The sequence below is a fragment of the Aotus nancymaae genome, unplaced genomic scaffold, assembly GCF_030222135.1.
Source record: "Aotus nancymaae isolate 86718 unplaced genomic scaffold, 86718_ANA_hifiasm-v0.15.2.pri h1tg000004l, whole genome shotgun sequence".
Lineage (NCBI taxonomy): Eukaryota > Metazoa > Chordata > Mammalia > Primates > Aotidae > Aotus > Aotus nancymaae.
Window position 1 is genome coordinate 18883074 of NW_026988415.1, and position 23362 is coordinate 18906435.

The 23362-nt window shown below is 42.4% G+C and overlaps 1 protein-coding gene across 3 annotated transcripts in view; it reads right to left on the reverse strand.

The window, feature by feature from the left end:
- Positions 1 to 498, reverse strand: part of SLC25A14 (solute carrier family 25 member 14) — a 39543-nt gene extending 39045 nt beyond the window's left edge. The window contains exons 1-2 of one of the 3 annotated variants that reach the window (XM_012458750.3): positions 435 to 498; positions 67 to 304 (exon numbers count right to left, since the gene is read on the reverse strand). In XM_012458750.3, the coding sequence (XP_012314173.1) occupies positions 67 to 132 (66 nt within the window). In that variant the 5' untranslated portion in view covers positions 133 to 304; positions 435 to 498. Of the gene's footprint in view, positions 1 to 57; positions 305 to 434 lie in introns of all 3 variants that reach the window. The other 2 variants (XM_012458748.3, XM_012458751.3) reach the window with 2 other exon arrangements.
- Between the last annotated feature and the right edge of the window lie 22864 nt (positions 499 to 23362).

Sequence of the window (23362 nt, forward strand, 5' to 3'; positions counted from 1 at the left end):
AGGGGAGCATCTCTCAACAGCATCCCTCACACTAATACAATGGAGGTGTTTGCTTACTCCGCTTACAATCACGGCCGCCGTTGCAAACTTCACCCTTAGAAAAATTAGGATTATTCCGGGAAAGATACCCATTCACCCTCTGGGTAGCAGGATCTTGCCAGTTCCTCAGCTGTCAGAGCGAGCTCGTGAAGAGAAGGGAGGCGCCTGAAGGAGGCGGCCTCCCAGGGGGGTCGAGGAAGCAGGGTTCAATCGAAGAAGTAAAACCACCGATGCCAGAAGAGTGAAAGACAGGGAAGGGACTCAGCTGAGGGGAGAGAGAGACCAGAGGACCGTTAAGCCCCTCCCAGGCCGGGAACCAGGGCAGCCCGGCCCCGCGCGGCCTGGCGCGGCCCAGCCCCGCTCCCCAGCCTGGAAGTCCAGGAGCTCCCCCTCACCTGCTCCGGTTCATCGGACGACTGGGAAGCTGAGGCTCCCACAGTCGGAAACGCTACTGCAGTGCCAACCCGGAAGCATTGAAACCAACGGAAGTAACCAAGGCGTTGCTTCGGCAACGGTGGCGCAGCCATTTCAACTCCGCCCCTTCCAAACCTAAAAACAAAGGCGCGAAATAAGAGGCGGAAGCGGCAGGGGTCTAAAGGCGAGGGCAGGAGCCACTGGGGCGCAGAGGCCTAGAGGGGGCAACCGGGCTTGCGGGAGGTGGAAGTAGGGGAGCTAAGGCGTGAGAATTCGGCAGCTTCTGCAGTTAATGTGCTCGCCAGAGGGGAAAAAGGTGTCGCCTCGTCACCGCGATACCTACCTACCTGGCGCGTGCTAGAAAAGAAGGGCAGAGCGAGAGGAAGGGGCCTCGCCCGGGTATCGGGGCTTGAGGGGTGGGGCAAGGAGAGTGGTGGGCGTGATGCCCTGGGCGCGCGCAGAGTACGATAAAGGCGGAAACGTGGAGGGGGTGGGACAAAGGCTTCAAAATAAAAGTAGGAAAATGAGACATTGGGGTGAGCCGAATTTAGTGAGGTGCCTGGGCTCGATAATAAAATAAAGATCAAGGCCAGGCGCGGTGGCTCACGCCTGTAATCCCAGCACTTTAGGAGTACGGGCGCATCACCTGATGCCAGGAGTTTGAGACCAGCCTGGCCAACATGGTGAAATCCCGTCTCTACTAAATATACAAAAAAAAAGATTAGCTGGGTGTGGTGGCGCGTGCCTGTGGTCCCAGCTACTCGGGAGGCTGAGGCAGGAAAATCGCTTGAACCTCGGAGGCGGAGATTGCAGTTAGCTGAGATCGCGCCACTGCACTCCAGCCTGGGGTGACAGAGCAAGACTCCATCAAAGAAGGAGAGAAAGAGAGAGAGGGAGGGAGCGAGGGAAGGAAGGAAGGAAGGGAAAGAGAGAGAAAGGGAGAGAGAGGGTAAGGAAGGGAGGAAGGGCGAAAGGAAGGGAGAAAAAGGGAGATAGAGGGGAAGGAAGAAAGGGAGGAAGGGAGGGAGAAAGATCGAGAAAGCACCTACTGGACGTCAGACATTAACGAGTGAAAAATGAGGGTCAGGCCCCATACTCGAAGCTCTCGCTTTAATCAGAAACTTTACTTAAGAAAGAGCAAGTTGGATACCGAAAACGGGACCATAAAAACCTAAACAGATGAGGCAGAAGAACACCAACAGGGGAAATCCCAGTTAATACAAACCTCATAATCCGTCAGATGACAAGAATCCGACGCCCGGTTTCTGGCTCTAGCCCCTGTGGACGCAGGAAAGGGGAACCGCAAAGACCCCTGGGTGATTCCCATAACCAATGGACTATGTCTTATTTTTGACCTTCTTACAACGTTACCTAATCATCACGTGAGAGTACACAATAATAGGGGTTATTGATTACGTGCCATAAGGAAAAGTCAGTGCAAGGCAGTTGGCCCTAAATGGTTATTTGTTGAATGAATGAATATTTGGAACTGTATTGTTCCAAAAGGATATTTCTCATTTTAGTTCACCTTGTTTTATTTTGTTGGTTTTTTTGTTTGGTTAGTTTTGGACGGAGTCTCATTCCGTAGCCCAGGCCAGTGCAATGGCGCGATCTCGGCTCACTGCAACCTCCGCCTCCCGAATAGCTGGGATTGCAGGCGCCCGCCACCACACACGGCTAATTTTTGTATTTTTAGTAGAGACGGGGTTTCGCCATGTTGGCCATGCTGGTCTCCAACTCCTGGCCTCAAGTGATCCACCTGCCTCGGCCCTTCCCTCCCCCCCGCCCCGCAAAGTGCTGGGATTACAGGCGTGAGCCACCGTGCCTGGCCCGTTGTTGTTTTATTGTAGAAAAATGTACATTACAGCCAGGAGCAGTGGCTCATACCTGTAATCCTAGCACTTTGGGAGGCCGAGGCAGGTGGATTGCTTGAGGTAAGGAGTTCGAGACCAGCCTGACCAACAGGGTGAAACCCCATCTCTACTAAAAATACAAAAATTAGCCAGGCGTGGTGGTGCACGTCTGTAGTCCCATCTACTTGGAAGGCTGAGGCAGGAGAATCGCTTGAACCTGAGAGGCGGAGGTTGCAGTGAGCCGAGATGGTGCCACTGCACTCCAGTCTAGGCAACAGAGTGAGACCCTGTCTCAAGAAAAAAAGGATATTACATAAAATTTACCATTTTAACCATAAAATTCTATGGCATTAAGTACATTCCCAATGTTGTGCAGCCATCACCACTATTTCCAGAAATGTTTCATCTTCCCAAACAGAAACCTTTTAATCACTTCCCCTCTCCCCTCTCCCAGCCCCTGGTCACCACTATTCTATTTTCTCTATGAATTTGCCTATTCTAGGTACCTCATATAAGTGAAATCATACAGCATTTGTCCTTTTGTGTCTGGCCTATTTCAATTAGCATAATGCTTTCAAGGTTCATCCACATTGTGCCCTGTATCAGAATTTCTTTATTAAGGCTGAATCATATTCAATTGTATGGACAGAGCACGTTTTGTTTATCCATTCATCCACAGATGAATATTTGGGTTGTTTCCACATTTTGGCTATTATAAATGTGAGCACTGGTGTACAAGAATCTGCTTGAGTCCTTTCTCTCAATTTTTAGAGGTATATACCTAGGACAGCGATTGCTGGACCATATGGTAATTCTATGTTCAAGTTTTTAAAGAACTGCCAAACTGTTTTCCACAGTGGCAGCATTGTTTCATCACAGCCTTTTAAAAATATAGCAGTTATTGTAGCTACTTTTCTGATCAGAAAAATGTTTAAACATACTGTTTTATGAAAACTGCAACATCGGCAAAGATTTTTTTCCTTTATTGGAAATATTTATTTAACAACAACAAAAAAAAAACCCAGAATACGAAGTGTGGTCCTAACAAACTAATGGTCTATTAATTTTTAGTGGCAATCCATATTTCTAGTGATGCTTTTAGAAAACAATTCAACTAAACATTTAAAAGTTATACTAATATTACTAATATTTACACCTTGCATCCCAATTGGATAAGCATCCATTTGGATACATATCCTAGTAAATTTTTAGGTACCAAACAAAAATTAAACTGATATTCACAACATAATGGTTTATTTTCCTATTTTTCCTGGCTATCATGTGCCTTACATTTTTATAATGAAAAGGGGTTCAATTGTTTAAATGTCTTTAAAAACTACCTGTGGGAAGAAAGTTTCCCAGGTGCCATGGCAAAAGACTGAAGGCACAATCTGTCCCAGTCTAATAAGTAACTGATTACTTAGTTACAGCAATGATATATTTACTGATTACTTAGTTATGGAAATGACACCAAATAGATATTAGATTCAATCACATAATCAATTATAGAATCAATCATATTACATCATTACTCTCTATTAATCTGTAGTATTATAGTGTAGGAACATTTTAGTCTTATAGTATAGACATAATCGGGTGAAATATAATAAGGAACTGAAGGGACATTGTGAGAAGTGATTAGGAGGCGAGAATAAATGGCTTGCGGTAGCGCCAGTGCCTGGAAAGGTGCCCATTACTTAGCAGGCTGTGAAGGGAAGTTTCCCTTTCACTGGGGAGTTCACAGAAAACTCTGCTCTGCCGGCTCTTGAGGAAGGCCTGACATTAGCTGGATGGGCCTGCAGACATCCAGGGGCTTAAACACCTCTCCGTGGTGCTGCGCTCTGATGGTCACTATCCTTGTCCACTTTCATGTTCCACTTTCCCACCCAATGCTCCCTTGTAAATTCTTAGAGGTTGTGAGAAGTAAGAATAGAGGAATCCTAAAAGCCTTTGATCTCTCTGATAAGTGTATAGAAAGATACTGACTTATGTGTCTCCCCTCCTTGCAGTGGCTACCTGAGAGGGAGGGGCCCTCTGTACTATACCCATGTGACCCCCTGTACTATACCCACGTGACTCCATAAACTGTACCCACATGGCCCCCTGTATTGTAAGAACATGATTTGCTTGACCCCTACCAATCATGTCAGATGAGTTACTCTTCTGGCCCTGCCCCCCTGCCTTGTATACAATAAATATCAGCACGTCCAGGCATTCGGGGCCACTGCTGGACTCTGCGCCTTGGTAGCAGTGGTCCCCTGAGCCCAGCTGAATTCTTCTTTTATCTCCAAGTCTTGTGACTTTCTTTTCTATGATCTATCATCTCCGCACACAAAAGAACACCCACTAGACCCTGTGGGGCTGGACCCTGCAACTACCCATCTACCTATATAGCAAGTTTTAACATGATTCTTCGAGTCATCCCTTACCCAATAAATTCATCTGATTCTCTACCCTGTAATGTATACCTTATATACATTTATATAATCCTTTCTTCATCACCTTCTATAACATTATCAGTAGGCTCACTGGCCTCACCTTGGTGTTCTCGTCTTTAAATCTGCTACTCTAAAACAAAGGTCAGCCAATTTTTCCTTTTAAATGGCAAGATATTAAATATTTTAGGCTGTACCTGTCATTCCATCTGTCACAACTACTCAAAGATGCCACCGTAGCACCGGTGTAACCACAGATCACATGTTGGAAGTGAACATGGTTGTGTTCCAATAAAATTTTATTTACAGGAACATGTAGTGGGCCAGATATGTTACCAAGCCCTGCTCTAGAGAAATCCTAAAGTAGAATTTTTTAGGTAGAACTAGCATTTGAAAGTAGAATAAAAGAGGATATAATTGAATAACAGAAAATTTAATGGTTCTACTTCGAGACCATAACATATGATTAAGAATATGTGAACTGAACTGATAAGCTCAAAAATACCTAGGTTAAAAAAAATCAATTGTGCACACCTATTCAATGAAAAATTATCTTACTCTTGGGAAGAGCTTGAGACAATGATCAGATTCCACCATCTGCTTGCAACCAAGCCCATGCAATTACTAGAAAATGTTGGGTACTGGCTGGGCACAGCAGCTCAAGCCTGTAATCCCATCACTTTGGGATGCCAATGCGGGCAGATCACCTGAGGTCAGGAGTTCAATACCAGCCTAGGCAACATGACAAAACCCCATATCTACTAAAAATACAAAAAATTAGCTGGGCGTGGTGGCACACACCTGTAATCCCAGCTACTTGGGAGGCTGAGGCAGAAGAATCACTTGAACCCAGGAGGCAGAGGCTGCAAGGAGTTTTGAGACCCTGTCTCAAAAAAAAAAAAAAAAGAAAACTGAAAATGTTAGGTATAAATGATTCAACAAAGAAGAATTTCTCAGAAAATTTCTGTTTGTCTCCTTGGATTTAAACTCAAAATGGTGGCATAAATAGGCCTAATTAATTCACGTTGAGGGGTAATATTGCAAAAGCAGACATAAAGAAAAGCTAGAAGAGAATTTATCAGTAAACCCCCTTCCTCTCTGCTCTTATTTTATAAAAAGCAAAGAGTGAACGCTCAGAAATGAGAGGATTCTAATCTTAAAGTCAAAAAAAAGAAAAATCCCAAAGGAAAAACAAGGTAATAAATCAAAATCAACCTTGTAATAGCCTTTTCCTAAAGAAATGAAAGCAACAAACATAAAAAAGACAGACTAAATAAATCTACATCATATTGAAAAATTAAAGATTATATCTTTATTACATTGACTGGTTTTTGCTTGGAATCAGATTGCTGCTGTTCCAATATGGCTAACCACCTCTTAGTGTCTCAGTTAAGAATGCCTGTTTCAGTTCAGCCTGGAAGTCCACCACAGGGGCTTGCTGCTGCTGACAAGGCCTCGGGTATAACTGACACTCTTGGTTCTCAGTGAGGTGGTCCTTTTGCGTTTAACTTGGACTTCCACCTCACTGTTCTGTAGTCTGTCTCAGATGTTGGCGATCCCTGCTTGCTCCATCGCATCACTGACAGCTCTTCAGGCATCAGGGACCTCTAGCGGCCGCTCTGCTCTGCCAACAAAGATTTAAACACACACAGCACACACAGACACACACGCGCGCACACACACACACACACACCTGTAATCCCATTGCCCAGTGAAACACATGTTAATGCAATCTTTCTGGGATTTCTTTTTATGACAATTTCTTTTTATGACAGTTGTTTCTTCAAATAAAAGTTTTGTTTGTTCCCATGGAATTCTAAACATGCTTTTAAAGGAATAATATTTTAGAAATGTACTTACCTTAAAATATGCCATTTTCCAAATAATATGCAGCCACCAGAAATTATGTTTATGGAAACTATGTAATAAATAAAAACCCCACCATCTATTGACTGCCTACTATATTCCAGAAACTTGACATACACCAACTCTAAACCTTACAGCAACCTTGTGTAGCCTTTAGCATTTGACAGACCCAGTTTTGCTAGCTGTGTGGTCTTGCATAAGCACCCAACCGCCCTGTCTTCAAGTTTCTTCACCTGTGAAAACAAGGATCCTACCAGACCTATCTCTGGACTTACCGAACATTCAAATGAGCTGATTCACATAAAGTACTTGGAACAGAGCCTGACACATCATAAGCACTCAATACATGTCTATTATCACCAAAAAGGGGCGTGCCTTAAAATTTACACATGACAGAATAAAATCAAACCATGACAGTACTAGAAGAAGTTGTAGGTGAACATTATAACCCTGGGGTGAAGAAGACCTTTCTCAGTACACTACCAAAGGTAGAGACAATAAAAGCAAAGGATTAATAAAACTGACCATTCAATGAAAATCACTTCTGAATGGCAGAAAACACCACGAAGTTAGAAGAAAAGCAATAAATTGGAGGGAAAAAAAAGGCAGATCACCTGAGGTCAGAAGTTCGAGACCAGCCTGGCCAACGTAGCAAAACCTTGTCTCTACTAAAAATACAAAAATTAGCCGGTGTGGTGGTGTGTGCCTGTAATCCTAGCTACTGGGGAGGCTGAGGCAGGAGAATCACTTGAACCCAGGAGGTGGAGGTTGCAGTGAGCTGAGATCGTGCCACTCCAGCCTGAGCAACAGAGTGACACTCTGTCTCAAAAAAAAAAAAGTGATAACATATTTGATGGACAAGGCTATTGTCTTTAATATCTAGTGAGCTCTACAAGTTTCTTTGAACATTAAAGAGGAGGGGAGGGCAGTGAGAGATGAGGTCAGGGAGGCACCAGAGGTGGGGAGATCAGGTGGGGCTCTGTGTATCATGCTAAGGACTTTGGATTTTGTTCTAAGTGTACAAACACTCAAAGGTATTTTCCTTTAAAAATAGGCAAAGAACATAAACAGCAGAGCAGGACCGTTTGATGTGGCCAATTTATCCACAGGGACATTTTTATACACCCTGCTGACACAGCTGTCCCTAACTTCCAGTCCAGTAGACTTTTCACTTTATACCTTATTCCTTTCTGCATCATTTAAATTTTCTTCTATAAATGTGTGTGACTTGTCACCAGAGAAAAAGAAAGAAAAAACTTGTTAGACAAGGTTAGCCTCTAAGAGGAAACCGAATCATCTTTATAAAATACATTTTATGGTATTAAATATAATATTTGAAACTTAAGTCCTGAGAGAAAAGTTAAGAACTTAGTTGAATATTTCTCTACAGCCTAGAGCTGAAAATAAAATATCTTACTGTGTTCCAAATATCCTCCTTCTCCCTCTCTGCCCACTGTCTATCTATATCCAATTCATTCATTTAATAGGCACTTACTGAGCCCCCAATTTTGTGCCAGGCATGGTGCTAGGCCTCAGGACCTCCCAGTGAAACAGAAACAGTCCCTGCCCCCATGGTGCAGACATTCTCATTGGGAGTTGGAGGAGGAGCAGGTAAAAAATAATTAAATATTCAGGTTAACGATATACTGTCAGGTGTGAGGAAAGGGCGCAGAGAATGGCAGGGGCTGCTGTTTTAGATACAGTGGCCAGGAGGCCTCCAGTGGGGTGATCTTTGTGGAGAAACATGCAAGAGATTGAGGAGACAGTGATGAGGATTTTGTTTTTGTTTTTGTTTTTGTTTTTGTTTTGAGATGGAGTCTTGCTCTGTCGCTCAGGCAGAAATGCGGTGGCACAATCTCGGCTCACTGCAACCTCTGCCTCCTGGGTTCAAGCAATTCTCCTGCCTCAGCCTCCCGAGTAGTTGGGACTACAGGCACGTGCCACCATGCCTGGCTAATTTTTTGTATTTTTAGTAGAGACGGGGATTCACCGTTTTAGCCAGGATGGTCTTGATCTCATGACCTCCTCCCAAAGTGCTGGGATTACAGGCATGAGCCACCACACCTGGCCAGTGATGAGGATTTCTAAGAACACTCCAGGCAAAGACCTGAAGCAGGCGAGCCTGGTGTGTGTGAGGAACTTCAAGGTCGCCAGCATCGCTGGAGCGGAGCCATGAAGGGGGAGGGCAGTGGGAGATGAGGACAGGGAGGTCCTGGGGGTGGGGAGATCAGGTAGGGCTCTGTGTATCATGCTAAGGACTTTGGATTCTGTTCCAAGAGCTGGAAAGGTTGACATGATCGGGGGAAAGCAAGCCCACACAAAGCAGAGGTGTCTATTCTTTATATTTTTAAATGGAAAAAAGAGTGATTTCCATTAAAACAAGTGACTCCTAGTTTTGTGTAATTGTAGACCAGATGGTGCGCAATCCCTAGACATCCCTTACTTCCACACCTAACCCGTACCTCAGAGTGGCAGTGGTTAGCAATAGAGAAATCTTCTGTTTGGGTGTTGTGAAGAAAGAGTTAACACAGCAGGTTTGGTGGCTTACTCCTTGCATGTCTCCAAGCCACCCCTTGAGAATGTAGCCTTCAGCATGTTCTTTAGGTCACTGATGGATTGACTATTTTGTTGTGTACACCTGGAGTTATATGTCATGCCATAGCACCTTGTTAGGGTTGTTTTGCTCAAACATCAAGATTGATGTATGTGAAGCTGGTTTCGTTGTTGGGGTCCTAAGTTTCTTTCTTTTCTTTTCTTTTTTCCTTTTTTTAAGATGGAGTCTCCCTCTGTCACCTAGGCTGGAGTGCAGTGACATGATCTCGGCTCACTGCAACCTCTGCCTCCTGGGCTCAAGTGATTCTCCTGCCTCAGCCTCCCGATTAGCTGGGATTACCGGCACACACCAACACATCTGGCTAATTTTTGTATTTTAGCAGAGGCAGGGTTTCACCATGTTGGCCAGGCTGGTCTCGAACCCCGACCTCAAGTGATCTGCCAGTCTTAGCCACCCAAAGTGCTGGAATTACAGGCATGAGCCACCATGCCCAGCCTCCTGAGTTTCAATTGTCATGGCCAGTTGCTAGCAGGATGTGCATATACGACTAACTCTTCCATCAGAGCCTCAGACCTTGAGACTTGAAACAACCTTCACTGGGCACAGACATTCCACACATGTCCCTGGAGTTCACTGCTACAAGAAATTGGAAGGGGAACTAAAAAGCATTTTAAACTAAAAGAAAAATGAAACACAACATAATAAAAGCTATGGGATGCAGCTCAAGCAGTACTCAGAAGAGTATTCAAATCACTAAATCCCTATATTAGAAGCTGAAAGACCTCAAATCAATGACCCCAGCTTTGGCCTTAAGAAGCTAAAAAATCAAGAACAAATTTAACTCTAAGCAGAAGAAAGGAAATAATAATGGTAAGGGGGAAAAATCAATAAAATAAGAAATAGGAAAAAACAGAGAAAATCAATTAAATCAAAAGTTGGTTCTTTGAGAAGACCAATAAAATGTACAAATCTGTATCCAGACTAATCAGAAGAAAGAAAGAAGATGCAAATTACCAATATCGGAAATAAGAGAGGAGATATCACCATGGATCCTCCAGACATCAAAAGGATAATAAGAGAATATTATAAACAATAAACAAAAAAAGAAAAATTAGATAGATTAAACTTTATCAATTATTTTTTTAAATGGACCTCAAAGGACACTACCAAGAAAGTGAAAAGACAACTCACAGAATGGGAGGGCATATTTGCAAATTACATTTCTGATAATGGTTTAGTATCTAGAATACATAAAGAACTCTTAAAGGACCCAACTCTCAATACTGCCAAATTGGTGATTAAATTTCAACATCAGTTTTGGAGAGGACAAATATTCAATCCATAGAAACAACTTTATGCCAATAAATTTGGCTATGTTGGTGAAACTGACAAATGTACAAATTTCTTAAAATACAAAAAGTGTCAAAGTTTATTCAAGAAGAAATCAATAATCACAATAGTCAAATGTTAATTTGTAGTTTAAAAACCTTCTCACAAAGAAAACTTTGGGCCTAGAACTTTACTGGCAAATTTCCCCAAACATTTAATGAAGAAATAATTACAATTCTATATGAAATCTTCCAGAAAATAGAAGAGAATAGAATAATTCCCAAATCATTCTATGAGGTCAGAATTACCCTGGCACGAAAATCAGACAAAGACATTACAAGAAAGAAAGCTAAGGACTAATACCCTTCAAAAAGACTCAAAAATTCTTAACAAAATTTTAGCAAATTGAATTTAACACTGTATAAAAAGGAAGATTTATCATAACCACATGGGGGTTTATCTGAGAAATGTAGATTTAACAATCAAAAATAAATCACTGTAATTCACTATATGAATAAAAGAATAAAAACTATATAGTCATCTTTATAAACACAGAGAAAACGTTTAACAAAAATGCATCATTCATTCCTGATTAAATCACTAAGCAAACTAAGAATAGAATACCCTAAAGAAGGGTAACTTCACAGACCTATAGCTAACATCACATCACACTTACTAAGAGACTGAATGCTTTTCTCCTAACATCAGTAATAAGGCAAGGTTATCCATTCGTACCACTTCTATACTGAATAGAAGAAATTCTAGTCAATGAAATAAGGCAAGAAAGAAAGGCATTCAGACTGGAAGTGAAAAACAATAAACTCTCATTATTCATGGATAACATGTTGTCCAAATAGAAAATCTTCTAGAATGTTGTACAAATAAGCTACAACTAACAAGTGGGTTTAGTACGGTCACAGACTATAAAGTCAATACACAAGAATCAATTGTACTTTTATATTAGCTGTGAATAACTGGACATTTTAAATTTTAAAAACATTTAAAACAGCATCAGATATACAGAATATTTAGGTATAAATGTGATAAAAAATGTGCAAGATCTGCACATTGAAAACTATAAAAAATTACTAAGAGAAATTAAAACTTAAATAGGAAGATATACTATACTAATGATTTGGAAGACTCAATAGTATGAAAATGTCAATTCTCGGCCGGGCGCGGTGGCTCACGCCTATAATCCCAGCACTTTGGGAGGCCGAGGCGGGTGGTCAAGAGATCGAGACCATCCTGGTCAACAAGGTGAAACCCCGTCTCTACCAAAAATACAAAACTTAGCTGGGCATGGTGGCACGTGCCTGTAGTCCCAGCTACTCGGGAGGCTGAGGCAGGAGAATTGCTTGAACCCAGGAGGCGGAGGTAGCGGTGAGCCGAGATCGCACCATTGCACTCCAGCCTGGGTAACAAGAGCGAAACTCCGTCTCAAAAAACAAAAAAAAAGAAAACGTCAATTCTCCTCAAACTGATCAATAGATCAACACATTATCAACCAAAATCCCAGGAAACTTTCTTATAAAACTAATAAGCTGATTCTAAGATTCTTAATTGATGTGCAAAGGATATGAAATACACAAAACAATTTTGAAAAAGAATAACAAAGTTAAAAGAATTACACTACTTGATTCAAGATTTATTATAAAGTAATCAAGACAGAGTAGCACTGACAGAAGGAGAAATACATAGCACAATGGAATAGAATATAGGGTCCAGAAATTGACCCACAAATATAGTCAACTCATTTTCAACTGAGATGACAAGGCAATTCAATAAGGGAATGAATATTTTCAACAAATAATGCTGTCAAAATTCGATAACCTTGTCAGGCACATTGACATACACCTGTAGTCCCAGCTACTTGGGAGGCTGGGGTGGGAGGATTGCTCAGGAATTTGAGGCCAGCCTGGGCAAGATAGAGAGACCTTTATCTCTAAAAAAAAAAAAAAAATACAAAAGTTTTGAATGATCTCATGCAAAAAACCACAAAAGTTAGACCCATATTTTTATGCCATATAAAAAATAAAAGCTCAATAAATCATAGGCTTAAAAGTAAGAGTTTAAAAACTATTTCTTGAGACTGTAATATAGCAAACTAAATTCCTAACTGATATAGAAGAATTTCATGGTGTAAAAAATATGTGAAGAAGTATATTCCTTTTGTAAATGTTTATAATTTACAATAACCTATTAAAACTCAGAAATCCAACAACAAATTAATTTTGTTCAACCCAGTAATATACAAATATATTTGGCCATGGAGCTCTTTATTTGCACATTAGTAATAGTCTATGAAACACAACTTTGAAAACCATGATCTTGTTCAAGACTTTTGCTCTAAATATGAGAAATCTAATGCCTATAGAGAGTAATTCACTTGAGAGAAATGGCAGATGTCTCCAACCATAAATCCTCTGCTTTTTGTATTACACAACAGACTCATTTTCAGTGATATGGAATATGCCTTGAAGGTTTCATAAGCGAGTGTTGCTTCTACTTCTGTGCTTCTACGACCTCCTGGGCCATCACTATTATAGAACTAATCATCCTATAGTACAATAATCTGTCTTCCTCATGAGACTGAGCACTCCTCTGCCCAGGGAATAAGAATGGATCATTTTTCTTTTGCCCAGTTAGTGCCAGTGACTAGAAGATAGTGGAATTTCAGCAAATGTTTCATGAATAAAATATAAGGGTGGGGAGATTTCCATGTGAACAGCTGATATGGTTTGGCTGTGTCCTCACCCAAATCTCATCTTGAATTGTAGTTCTCATAATTCTCATGTGTCGTGGGAGGGACCTGGTGGAAGGTAATTGAATCATGGGGGCAGTTACTCCCATGCTGCTGTTCTCATAATAGTGAGTGACTTCTCACAAGATCTGATGGTTTTATGAAGGGCTTTTCCCCTTTTTGCTCAGCACTTCTCTTTGCTGCTGCCATGTGAAGAAAAATGTGTTTCTTTTCCCTTCTGTCATGATTGTAAGTTTCCTGAAGCCTCCCCAGCCATGCTGAACTATGAGTCAATTAAACCTCTCTCCTTTATAATTTACCCAGTCTCAGGTATGTCTTTATTAGGAGTGTGAGACCATTATTAGCAACATGAGAACGAACTAATACAATAGCCCAAGAATAAGAGTACAAACATCCAAAAGTTAGAGTACAAGACTCCAAATTAGGAAGAGAGGAAACATTATCTAAGGGAGGAAGTCAGAGTTGGTGGGAAATTAAAAATAATATATTCACAACAAGGAAACAGGAAAATAAACATGATGAGATGTAGCATTATCATCAGTGCAGAAAGATTTTTGGTTCAAGACAACTGGTATATAATTGCATAATCACTAAATAATTGCCTATGCTACACACCAAGAATATGCTGTTTTGTGCAGAAAAATGCACACTATTGCATAGTAACCACTTTAAAATCATTATTGCAGTTAGATAACACTGGATATATATAGGCTTAAGTATCAGTTCAATGTGTTGAGAGAAATAATTTCAAGCTTGCTATTCTCAAAATAAAAACATTAGAATATATGAAAACAAAAGTACATTACAAAAGACGCTAACTTTTAAAAATTTATTTGTTTTTTCTATAGTAGATTCAAGTCCAAGAAGAAGCTAACAATTATACAGCATAGTAAACTCTTGACTTATTTAGGTCTCATAACTGCCCTGTCAGGTAGATTTCTCCTCAACCTCCCACCTTTTAAACAGATTTCAGGAAATGAAGCACCCTCTCTCTAACAATCTGCATTCAGTCACAAGAATTTAGGTTGCCCCAATTTTCCCCTAATAATTTCCAAATCTTAAGATTTTCAATGCAGCAAACCTTTCCAATGACTCCAATTTTATAAATAGAGTTTAATTTTCCTGACGTACAGAACCCCTTGTTGAACATTTAAAAATGGTAACAAGGAGGCTGAGGCAATAACAGGGATTGCATGAACCCAGGAGTTCAAGGCTACAATGAGTTATGATTGTGACACTGCCCTTCAGCCTGGGCAACAGAGCAAGACCTCATCTCTTTAAAAAAAATGACAACAAGGGCTGGGCACAGTGGCTCACGCCTGTAATCCCAGCACTTTGGGGGGCCGAGGCGGGTGGATCACTTGAGGTCAGGAGATCAAGACCATCCTGGCCAACATGGTGAAACCCTGTCTTTACTAAAAATACAAAAAAAAAATACAAAAAAAAAAATTAGCTGGGCGTGGTGGCACATGCCTGTAGTCCCAGCTACTCCAGAGGCTGAGGCAGGAGAATTGCTTGAACCCAGGAGGCAGAGACTGCAGTGAGCCGACATCGCACCACTGCACTACAGTCTGGGTGACAGTGTGAGACTCTGTCTCAAAAAAAAAGAAAAATGACAACAGGTCCATCATCTTGTTCAGGAAGGACATAGTAATTCAAAACAGGTGCCTCTCCAAGGGAGAATCTAAGACTTGTAAGAGTTCCCAGCATGATTTTGAATCAAAATTGATTTCAAACTATGATTGCCATTTTTGCATTTTACCTTAGTGCTCTAAAACTATCCTAGCTACATGCAGGAATGGGTAAAGTCCCCTTAAACAAAAATGGAGTTAATTATGTTAGTTCTTCTGCTATTTTACTGTTAAATAACCAGAAGTAAAAAGAGTACCAACATGTATAGAGTACTTAGTAAATTATACAGATATTGTGCTAAACACTTTCTAAAGTGTCCTCCATTTAATTCTCACATCTTCCTTATGAGATAAAATGGACCTTGCTTCTGGTATGTTTACTAAACATTATGAGGTTTTACATTTTCAACAAAGGTGCCAAGAACATACATTGGGAAAAGAATAGTCTCTTCAATAAGTGATGCTGGGGAAAACTGGATATTAATCTGCAAAACAATGGAACTAGACCCCTATCTCTCACCATATACAAAAATAACTCAAAAGTAACTCAAAATTAAAGACTTAACTGTTAGTCCTGAAACTGAAACTACTTTAAGAGAACATTGGGGAAATGCTTCAGGACACTGGTCTGAGCAAAGATTTGGGTTAAGACCACAGAAGCACAAGCAATAAAAACAAAAATAAACAGATGGAATTACATCAAGCTAAAAAGTTTCTGCACAACAAAGGAAACAATCAACAGAGTGAAGAGAGAACCTATAGAATGGGAAAAAATATTTGCAAACTATCCATCTGAAAAGGGATTAATAGCCACAATACATAAAGAACTCAACTCAACAGCAAAAAGATCCCCAAATAATTCTATTTTTCAAATGGGCAAGTGATTTGAATAGACATTTTCAAAAGAAGACATATAAATGGCTAATAGTTATATAAAAACATGCTCCACATCATTAATCATCAGGAAAATGCAAATCAAAACCACAATGAGGTTTTCTCACTAAGATTAAAATGGCTATTATCAAAAAATAAGAAATAACTGATGATGGTGAGAGTACAGAAGAGGAGGAACTCTCATACACTGTCAGTGGGAGTGTAAATTAGTACAGCAATTATGAAAAAACAGAATGGAGTTTCCTCAAAAACTAAAAATAGAACTACCATATGTACCAGCAATTCCACTGCTGGGTATATATCCTAAAGAAAGGAAATCAGTATATTGAAAAGATATCTGCACTCCCATGTTGATTGCAGCATTATTCTCAATAGCCAAGATATGTAATCAATCTAAGTGTCCATCAACAGAGGAACAGATAATGAAAATGTAGTATATATTATATACACAATGGAATGTTACTCAATCATTAAAAAAAAAAAATGAAATCCTGTCATTTGCAGCAACATGGATGAATCTGGAGGTCATTATGTTAAGTGAAATAAGCCAGGCACAGAAAGTCAAATACCGCATGTTCTCATGCATATGTGAGAGTTAAATAAATTAATCTCATGATGGTAGAAGGTAGTATGGTGATTATCAGAATCTGATAATGGGAGAGGGAAAGGGGGATGAAGAGAGGTTGGTTAGTGAATACAAAAATGCAGTTAGAAGGAACAAGTCCAAATGTTGAATAGCACAGTAGAGTGACTATAGTTATCAATAATTTATTGTATATTTCAAAATGTCTAAAGAAGATTTGGAATAAATGTTCTCAACATAAGGAAATGATAAATATTTGAGGTGATAGATACACCAACTACCCTGATTTGACATATGCATGCATGTATCAAAATATCACATGTATCCCATAAATATGTACAATTCTTATGTATCAGTTTAAAAATTCTAGCAACTACTCTGGAAAATGAAAGAAAAAATTGTGAGTTTTTAAAAGCTAGAAAAACAAAGTACATAAATAGGATAAATGTTTAAGAATGGAGTAGATTAGTTATAAATAAACAGAAAGTATATTAGACCATTTTCATGCTGCTGATAAAGACATACACAAGACTGGAAGAAAAAGAGATTTAATGGACTTATACAGTTCCAAGTGGCTGAGGAGGCCTCACAATCATAATGGAAAGGAGGAGCAAAGTCACGTCTTACGTGGATGGCAGCAGGCAAACAGAGAGCTCGTGCAGGGAAACTCTCCCTTATATAACCATCAGATCTCATGAAACTTATTCACTATCACTAGAAGAGCACAGGAAAGACCTGCTCCCATGATTCAATTACCTCTCACCAGATACCTGCCACAAATAGTGGGAGTTTAAGATGAGATTTGGGTGGGGTCACAACCAAACCATATCAGAAAGTAAATTTAAAGACTGTTTTACTATAGGAATAAGAATCTAATTTCTGGCTTGGCATGGTGGTTCACGCCTGTAATCCCAGCACTTTGGGAGGCCAAGGTGGGCAGATCACCTGAGATCAGGAGTTCAAGACCAGCCTGACCAACATGGAGAATCCCTGCCTCTACTAAAAATACAAAATTAGCTGGGTGTGGTGGCACATGCCTGTAATCCCAGCTACTTGGGAGGCTGAGGCAGGAGAATCTCTTGAACCCAGGAGGCAGAGGTTGCAGTGAGCCGAGATTGCACCATTGCACTCCAGCCTGGACAATAAAAGTGAAACTCCATCTCAAAAAAAAATAAAAGAATCTAATTTACTATTCTAGATGCTAGTAATGTAACCTGAACATAGAATAAAATTCACTCATCAAATAGGTGGCTTTTGAAGATAAATGTAAACTTCTATTCATTTGTATCATTTATTTAATTAGCATTTTAAGTAATAGTCAATAAATATAAAGCAAATACATGAGTCAGACTATTTCTTTTTTTTCTTTCTTTTTTTTTTTTGAGACAGAGTCTTTCTCTGTTGCCCAGGCTGGAGTGCAGTGGCACAATCTCGGTTTGCTGCAACCTCTGCCTCCCAGGCTCAAGCAATTCTCTTGCTTCAGCATCCAGAGTAGCTGGGATTACAGGTATGCACCACCATACCCAGCTAATTTTTTTTCTTTTTGAGATGGAGTCTTGCTCTGTTGCCCAGGCTGGAGTACAGTGACACTATCTCGGCTAACTGCAGCCTCTGCCTCCCAGGTTCAAATGATTCTCCTGCCTCAGCCTCCTGAGTAGCTGGGATTACAGGTGCATGCCACCATGCCCGGCTAATTTTTGTATTTTTAGTAGAGATGGGGTTTCACCATGTTGGCCAGGTGGGTCTCAAACTTCTGACCTCAGGTGATCTGCCCACCTCAGCCTATCAAAGTTTTGGGATTACAGGTGTGAGCCACCCCCCCGGCCTAATTTTTTGTGTTTTTCGTAGAGATAGGATTTCACCACGTTAGCGAGACTGGTCTTGAAATCCTGGCCTCAAGCTGATCCGCCCACCTCAGTCTCCCAAAGTGCTGGGATTACAACAGACATGACCCACCGTGCCCAGCCAGTGATACTATTTCCTAAGACTACTTGAAAATATTGGTTATGTTCTCTTCTGGAAAACCACTTAACATGAAACAGTCTAAGATTATTTAGTTCAAAATGTACATTTTTGCCCATCATCTTCACTTTGGAATAAAATGAATCTCATTACATTTAGACACATGCAGTAAAAATTGTGTCCAATGAAACTACTAAATATAGTAAAAATTCATTATATACAATTACTCTATAGAGCAGATGTCCTGCCTCCTACCAGCAGTTAATAACAAAATTCAACCCATTAAAAGTAAGGGCAGTGAGTGGGCCCTTTGCTCTCAGCTGATATTCTTAAGTCATTACATTATTTCCCATGTCAAAAAAATCCCAAACTAGTCTTAAAAATAAAAATAAATAAATAAATAAATAAAAGTGCCCAGTTCAAATGGCTGGAAATACGAGTCTTGAACTGGTTTTCTTGTAACTGACATCTTTCAGGTACCACAAACTCTATTAACCAGATCTTGGGGAGGGGAACAGAAAGGGATGTTGAAAAATGTTAATGTTCTTTTTAAAAATAAAACTACAAATCCCTAAAAAACATCAGGGTCAGAGGATAGCTCATGATTACACTCTTCTTCTTTTAAGTGTTTAAATCAAATGACCTCTCCAGCATTAACTTTTAAATCTGCAAGTCAAGATATTAAATCAAAGTTCAGATGTCCAATTCGGAGAAACTGGACTCTAAGCCCATGAGAACTACAGCTCAAAGCAGATGGAATTTATGCTGCCTAAATCTCCACATCGACTTTTTTTGCCCCCTTTTTTTTTCTTTTTAAATTTTTTGTAAACCTAACCAGAATTCCAAGATGCTGCTGCCAAGTTCTCACACTGCTCTAAAGCCGAGCAGGTCGCTCAGCTCCTAGTAGGTCCCTTTAGAGGCCAGGCCCTGTTGCTGGGAATTCACCTTTGGCCACTTCTAGCAGGCCCTAAGGCAGAAGAAAGGGGCTCAGTGAGACACCATCCAAGCCCAAAGTGGGGAGTGGAGAGTTGGGGGAGGGCGTTGGAGAAGAGGAAGAAGATAAAGGGCACTAAGCTGACTTCCAATAGCCCCCAGCCGTTCTCAAAGCAGAGCAGGCAGGAGACTAGAGAGCTCAGTGCCTGCTCCGGGTGGGTTCGCCCACGCATTCCTCTGCTCTGCTGGGAGCCACATTGCAGTCCTCGAACTCGCCGCCTCTCTCGCAAATGTCCCGGCCACGCCACTGCCCTCTCCCGGAGTCCCCTACCCCGCGGCGACGCGAGCTCCCAGGCGCGGGGGCCTGGGTCAGGTAAGGGGTCCATTTGGCTTCCGCCTAGAGGAACCGCAGCGGCCAGCGGAGATTTGAAGTGATCCGGGGCTCAGCAACGTTAGAATTGACAAGTTTCAGGGAACTTACCTCTGTCCAGTGCCTTGTTTGAAGCCGCTGCAGCCTAGACGTCTCCAGCGAGGGCTCAGGGGTCGGAAAGCTCCCCTCTGGAAGTCCAGGACGTGTTACTAAAAAGAAAACAGGCCGGGTGCAGTGGCTCATGCCTGTAAACCCAGCACTTTGGGAGGCCGAGGTGGGCAGATCATTTGAGATCAGGAGTTTGAGACCAGCCTGGCCAACATGGTGAAACCCCGTCTCTACTAAACATTCAAAGTTAGCCAGATGTGGTGGCGCACTCCTGTAATCCCAGCTACTCGGGAGGCTGAGGCAGGAGAATCACTTCAACCCAGGAGGCGGAGGTTGCAATGAGCCGAGATCACACCATTGCGCTCCAGCCTGGGCAAAAAGGGTGAAAATCCATCAAAAAAAAGGGGGAAAGAAAGGAAAGAAAGAAAAGAAAGAAAAAAGAGGAAGGAAGAAATAAAAGAAAAGAAAGAAGAAAGAAAGAAAAGCAGAATCGCAGACAACTAGTCCGGCTCTCTCCCAGAGTCCTCCTCTCCCTGCTTGACCGCCTCCTACTTTTGCGGCCCTGTCTGCGGCTGATCAGCCTTGGAGCTGCCAAGATAACCTGACTTACTCCGGTGTCGAAGCCACCCGCTCGCACTAGTGCTCCGAAGCCTGGGTGCCGGCTCGAACTGAACACTGAGCCCCCATGCTCGTGACCCGGGACGCGATCCCACTCCACTCCTGAACGAAGAGGGGACTCTGGATGAGGCGCAGTACAAAGGAGCGCAGGAGTTGGGGTGTGGGGCCAGAGCACCTCTCCACCCAAACCAACACCATCTTCCCTTTGCCCCACAGCCCGCAATTGCCTGCCGCCCCATCGCAGTGTCCAACCACTCACATTAAAGTTCTCTTTGGCTGGCCACGCACAGTGGCTCACGCCTGTAATCCTAGCACTTTGGGAGGCTGAGGCAGGCGGATCACCTGAGGTCGGGAGTTCGAGACCAGCCAGACCAACATGGAGAAACCCCGTCTCTACTAAAGATACAAAAAATTAGCCGGGCCCAGCTACTCGGGAGGCTGAGGCAGGAGAATCGATTGAACCTGGGAGGTGGAGGTTACGATGAGCCAAGATCGCGCCATTGCACTCCAGCCTGGGCAACAAGAGCGAAACTCTGTGTCCAAAAATAAATAAAGTTATTTTTGTCTGGAATGGTAGGCTCGGGATTCCCCCTCCATTGCCCGCATGGACTCTGGGATCCGAGTAGGGGAAGCGGCTCTCTTGCTGGCAGCCCCTTCCTCCCGGGGCTGGACTGGCGGTCCCTCGGAAAACAGCTTCCCTTCTTTGGGGTGGTCTCAGCACTAAGCTCGGCCCAGCTCCCCACTGGGTACCCTCTAAACCTGGAGAAAGTCCCTATTTAACCCCTTAGTGTTCAGTTTGCTCCCACCATTTGAGAGGAGAAAGTAGGAGCCGGGTGAAGCGGCGCAGAAGAGCTGGCGGAAAAATGGAGGGGCCACTACAAGGCCGCAGGACAAAGCCCTCAGTGGCGGAAGATGGACAGGAAGCGCGGCAGAGAGAACCTTGCAGGCACCCAGGGAAGCAGGGCAGGCCCTCCAGCTGGGACAGTGGAGGCCGGGCCTCCTAGAGAGCGTGGGGCAGTGAGCATCATGGAGCCTCCTTTCTCCGTCTCTTCTGGATCCCTTCTGGGTCCCTGAAAGAGAGCCAGAACAGGAAATAGCTGTGGACGCATCTGGATCAGCTGCCCGGGCTGCTCCTGGCTGCAGTCCCTGAGCCAGCCGTGCTAAACACTGGGAGCTCAGGCCCGGGGAGGCTGCTCTGCACTAAGCATTGAAGTTGAGCGTGTTGGGGGAAGAAAAGATTGTAGTACTCCTCGAGGAGTAGGCTGCGGTTCCTCCAATTCAGTGCTGAGCCCGATTCAGGGCCACAGAATCGCACAGCGGAACGAGTCTTTGGAAATGGATTGGGACGTTTTCGTTTACAGAGGAGGTCCAGGCAGGTTCTGTCACACAATGACTATGGTACAAGTTCTGAATGTGGCCTGAAGAAGAGCCCTCAAGTGCAGTAGAGAAGACAAGGCAATTAAGTTTCAGTTCTGTTCAATTCGGGGATGGAAGCAAAGATTTCTCCAGTGACAGCCAGTCCGTTTTGGGGTCACTGGATGCAGAAAAGATCTATACAGCTCAGGCAGAAGAGACACTGCTGAGAAAGAAGGCAAAGCACATCCAAAGTAATAAATTGAAGGAAGCAGCCACCATCTGAGGGCAATAACATGTCAAGAAGAGCTATCGGAACTCAGAGTTGGATTCCATGGAAAATACGGAAATACTTCTTTACCAGCAAGAGTTGTTCAGCAGGAGAAGGCAATTGTATCTTGGGGGGTTTCCATGATATTACCAATGGCTAAGCCAAGACCCTGTGGTAGCCACCCCAATATTCACCTCTCTTTTCTTGGTGGCCACCTCACGTCCTTTAGTGTCACATTCCTGTGCTGGCTCACCCCTGGAACTATAATTCTAAAATAAACAAATTAGCGTAATTCCTATCTAAATCAGTCAGCAGAGTCCCATTCCCCGCCATTGGTTGATTTTGTTCAGGCTTTGGGAATAGTTTTTCTTTCGTATTTGGGAGGAGTTTAAGAGGCAACCCTCTCTTCATGCGCCCAAAGAAACAAGGAAATTTGGAGCTGTGGGCAGCCATATCTCAACCACAAGGAGAGCCAAGTTGAAAGAAAGCAGACATCAAGAAAACATAGGCAGAAAGAAATCTGACTTTGGTGCCATTTTTGAGCCTCTGAATCAAACAGGTTCTAAACCCAGGTCTACTTTTGTTGGTTACGCCAGGGGGATTTGATTTTTCTCTTACTCGTAATTTAGTGTTTCTGATACAAGCCCATTGGTCATTTTCAGTAACAAAGACCCAAGTATGAAATAAGCAGGATTAGATAACTTTTTTTTCTTTTTCTTCTTTTTTTTTTTTTCTGAGACGGAGTTTCACTCATTCACCCAGGCTGAAGTGAAGTGATGCTATCTCAGCTCACTGCAACCTCTGCCCCCTCACCCACTCCAGGTTCAAGCAATTCTCCTGCCTCAACCTCCTGAGTAGTTGGGACTGCCGGTGAATGCCACTATGCTCGGCTAATTTTTTTTTTTTTTTGTATTTTTAGTAAAGACAGAGTTTCACCATGTTGGCCAGGCTGGCCTCAAACCCCAGAACTCAAGTGGTCCGCCTGCCTTGACGTCCCAAAGTGCCAGGATTACAGACATGAGCCACCACGCCTGGCCAGGATTAGGTAACTTTTAAGGCCTCATCCCAGTGGTAATATTCCACAGCTCAGTGGCAGAGCTATAGGGAAATCCTGAGAAAAGGAGGAGACATGTAATCTGATCTGATTCATGCCTTTTTTTTAAGAATAATGGAGAGCCAGCTTCTTACCCTTCCCATACATGCTGACTCAGAGGAAGAAATAGCCATCTGCCCAAATATTCAGTCATGAGAGCTCCTGTAGTGGGACTGACTGGTGAAAAAAATTATTTTTTTGAGACAGGGACTCACTCTGTTCCCCAAACTGGAGTGCAGTGGCACAGTCGCAGCTCACTGCAGCCTCGACCTTGCAGGCTCAAGCGATCCTC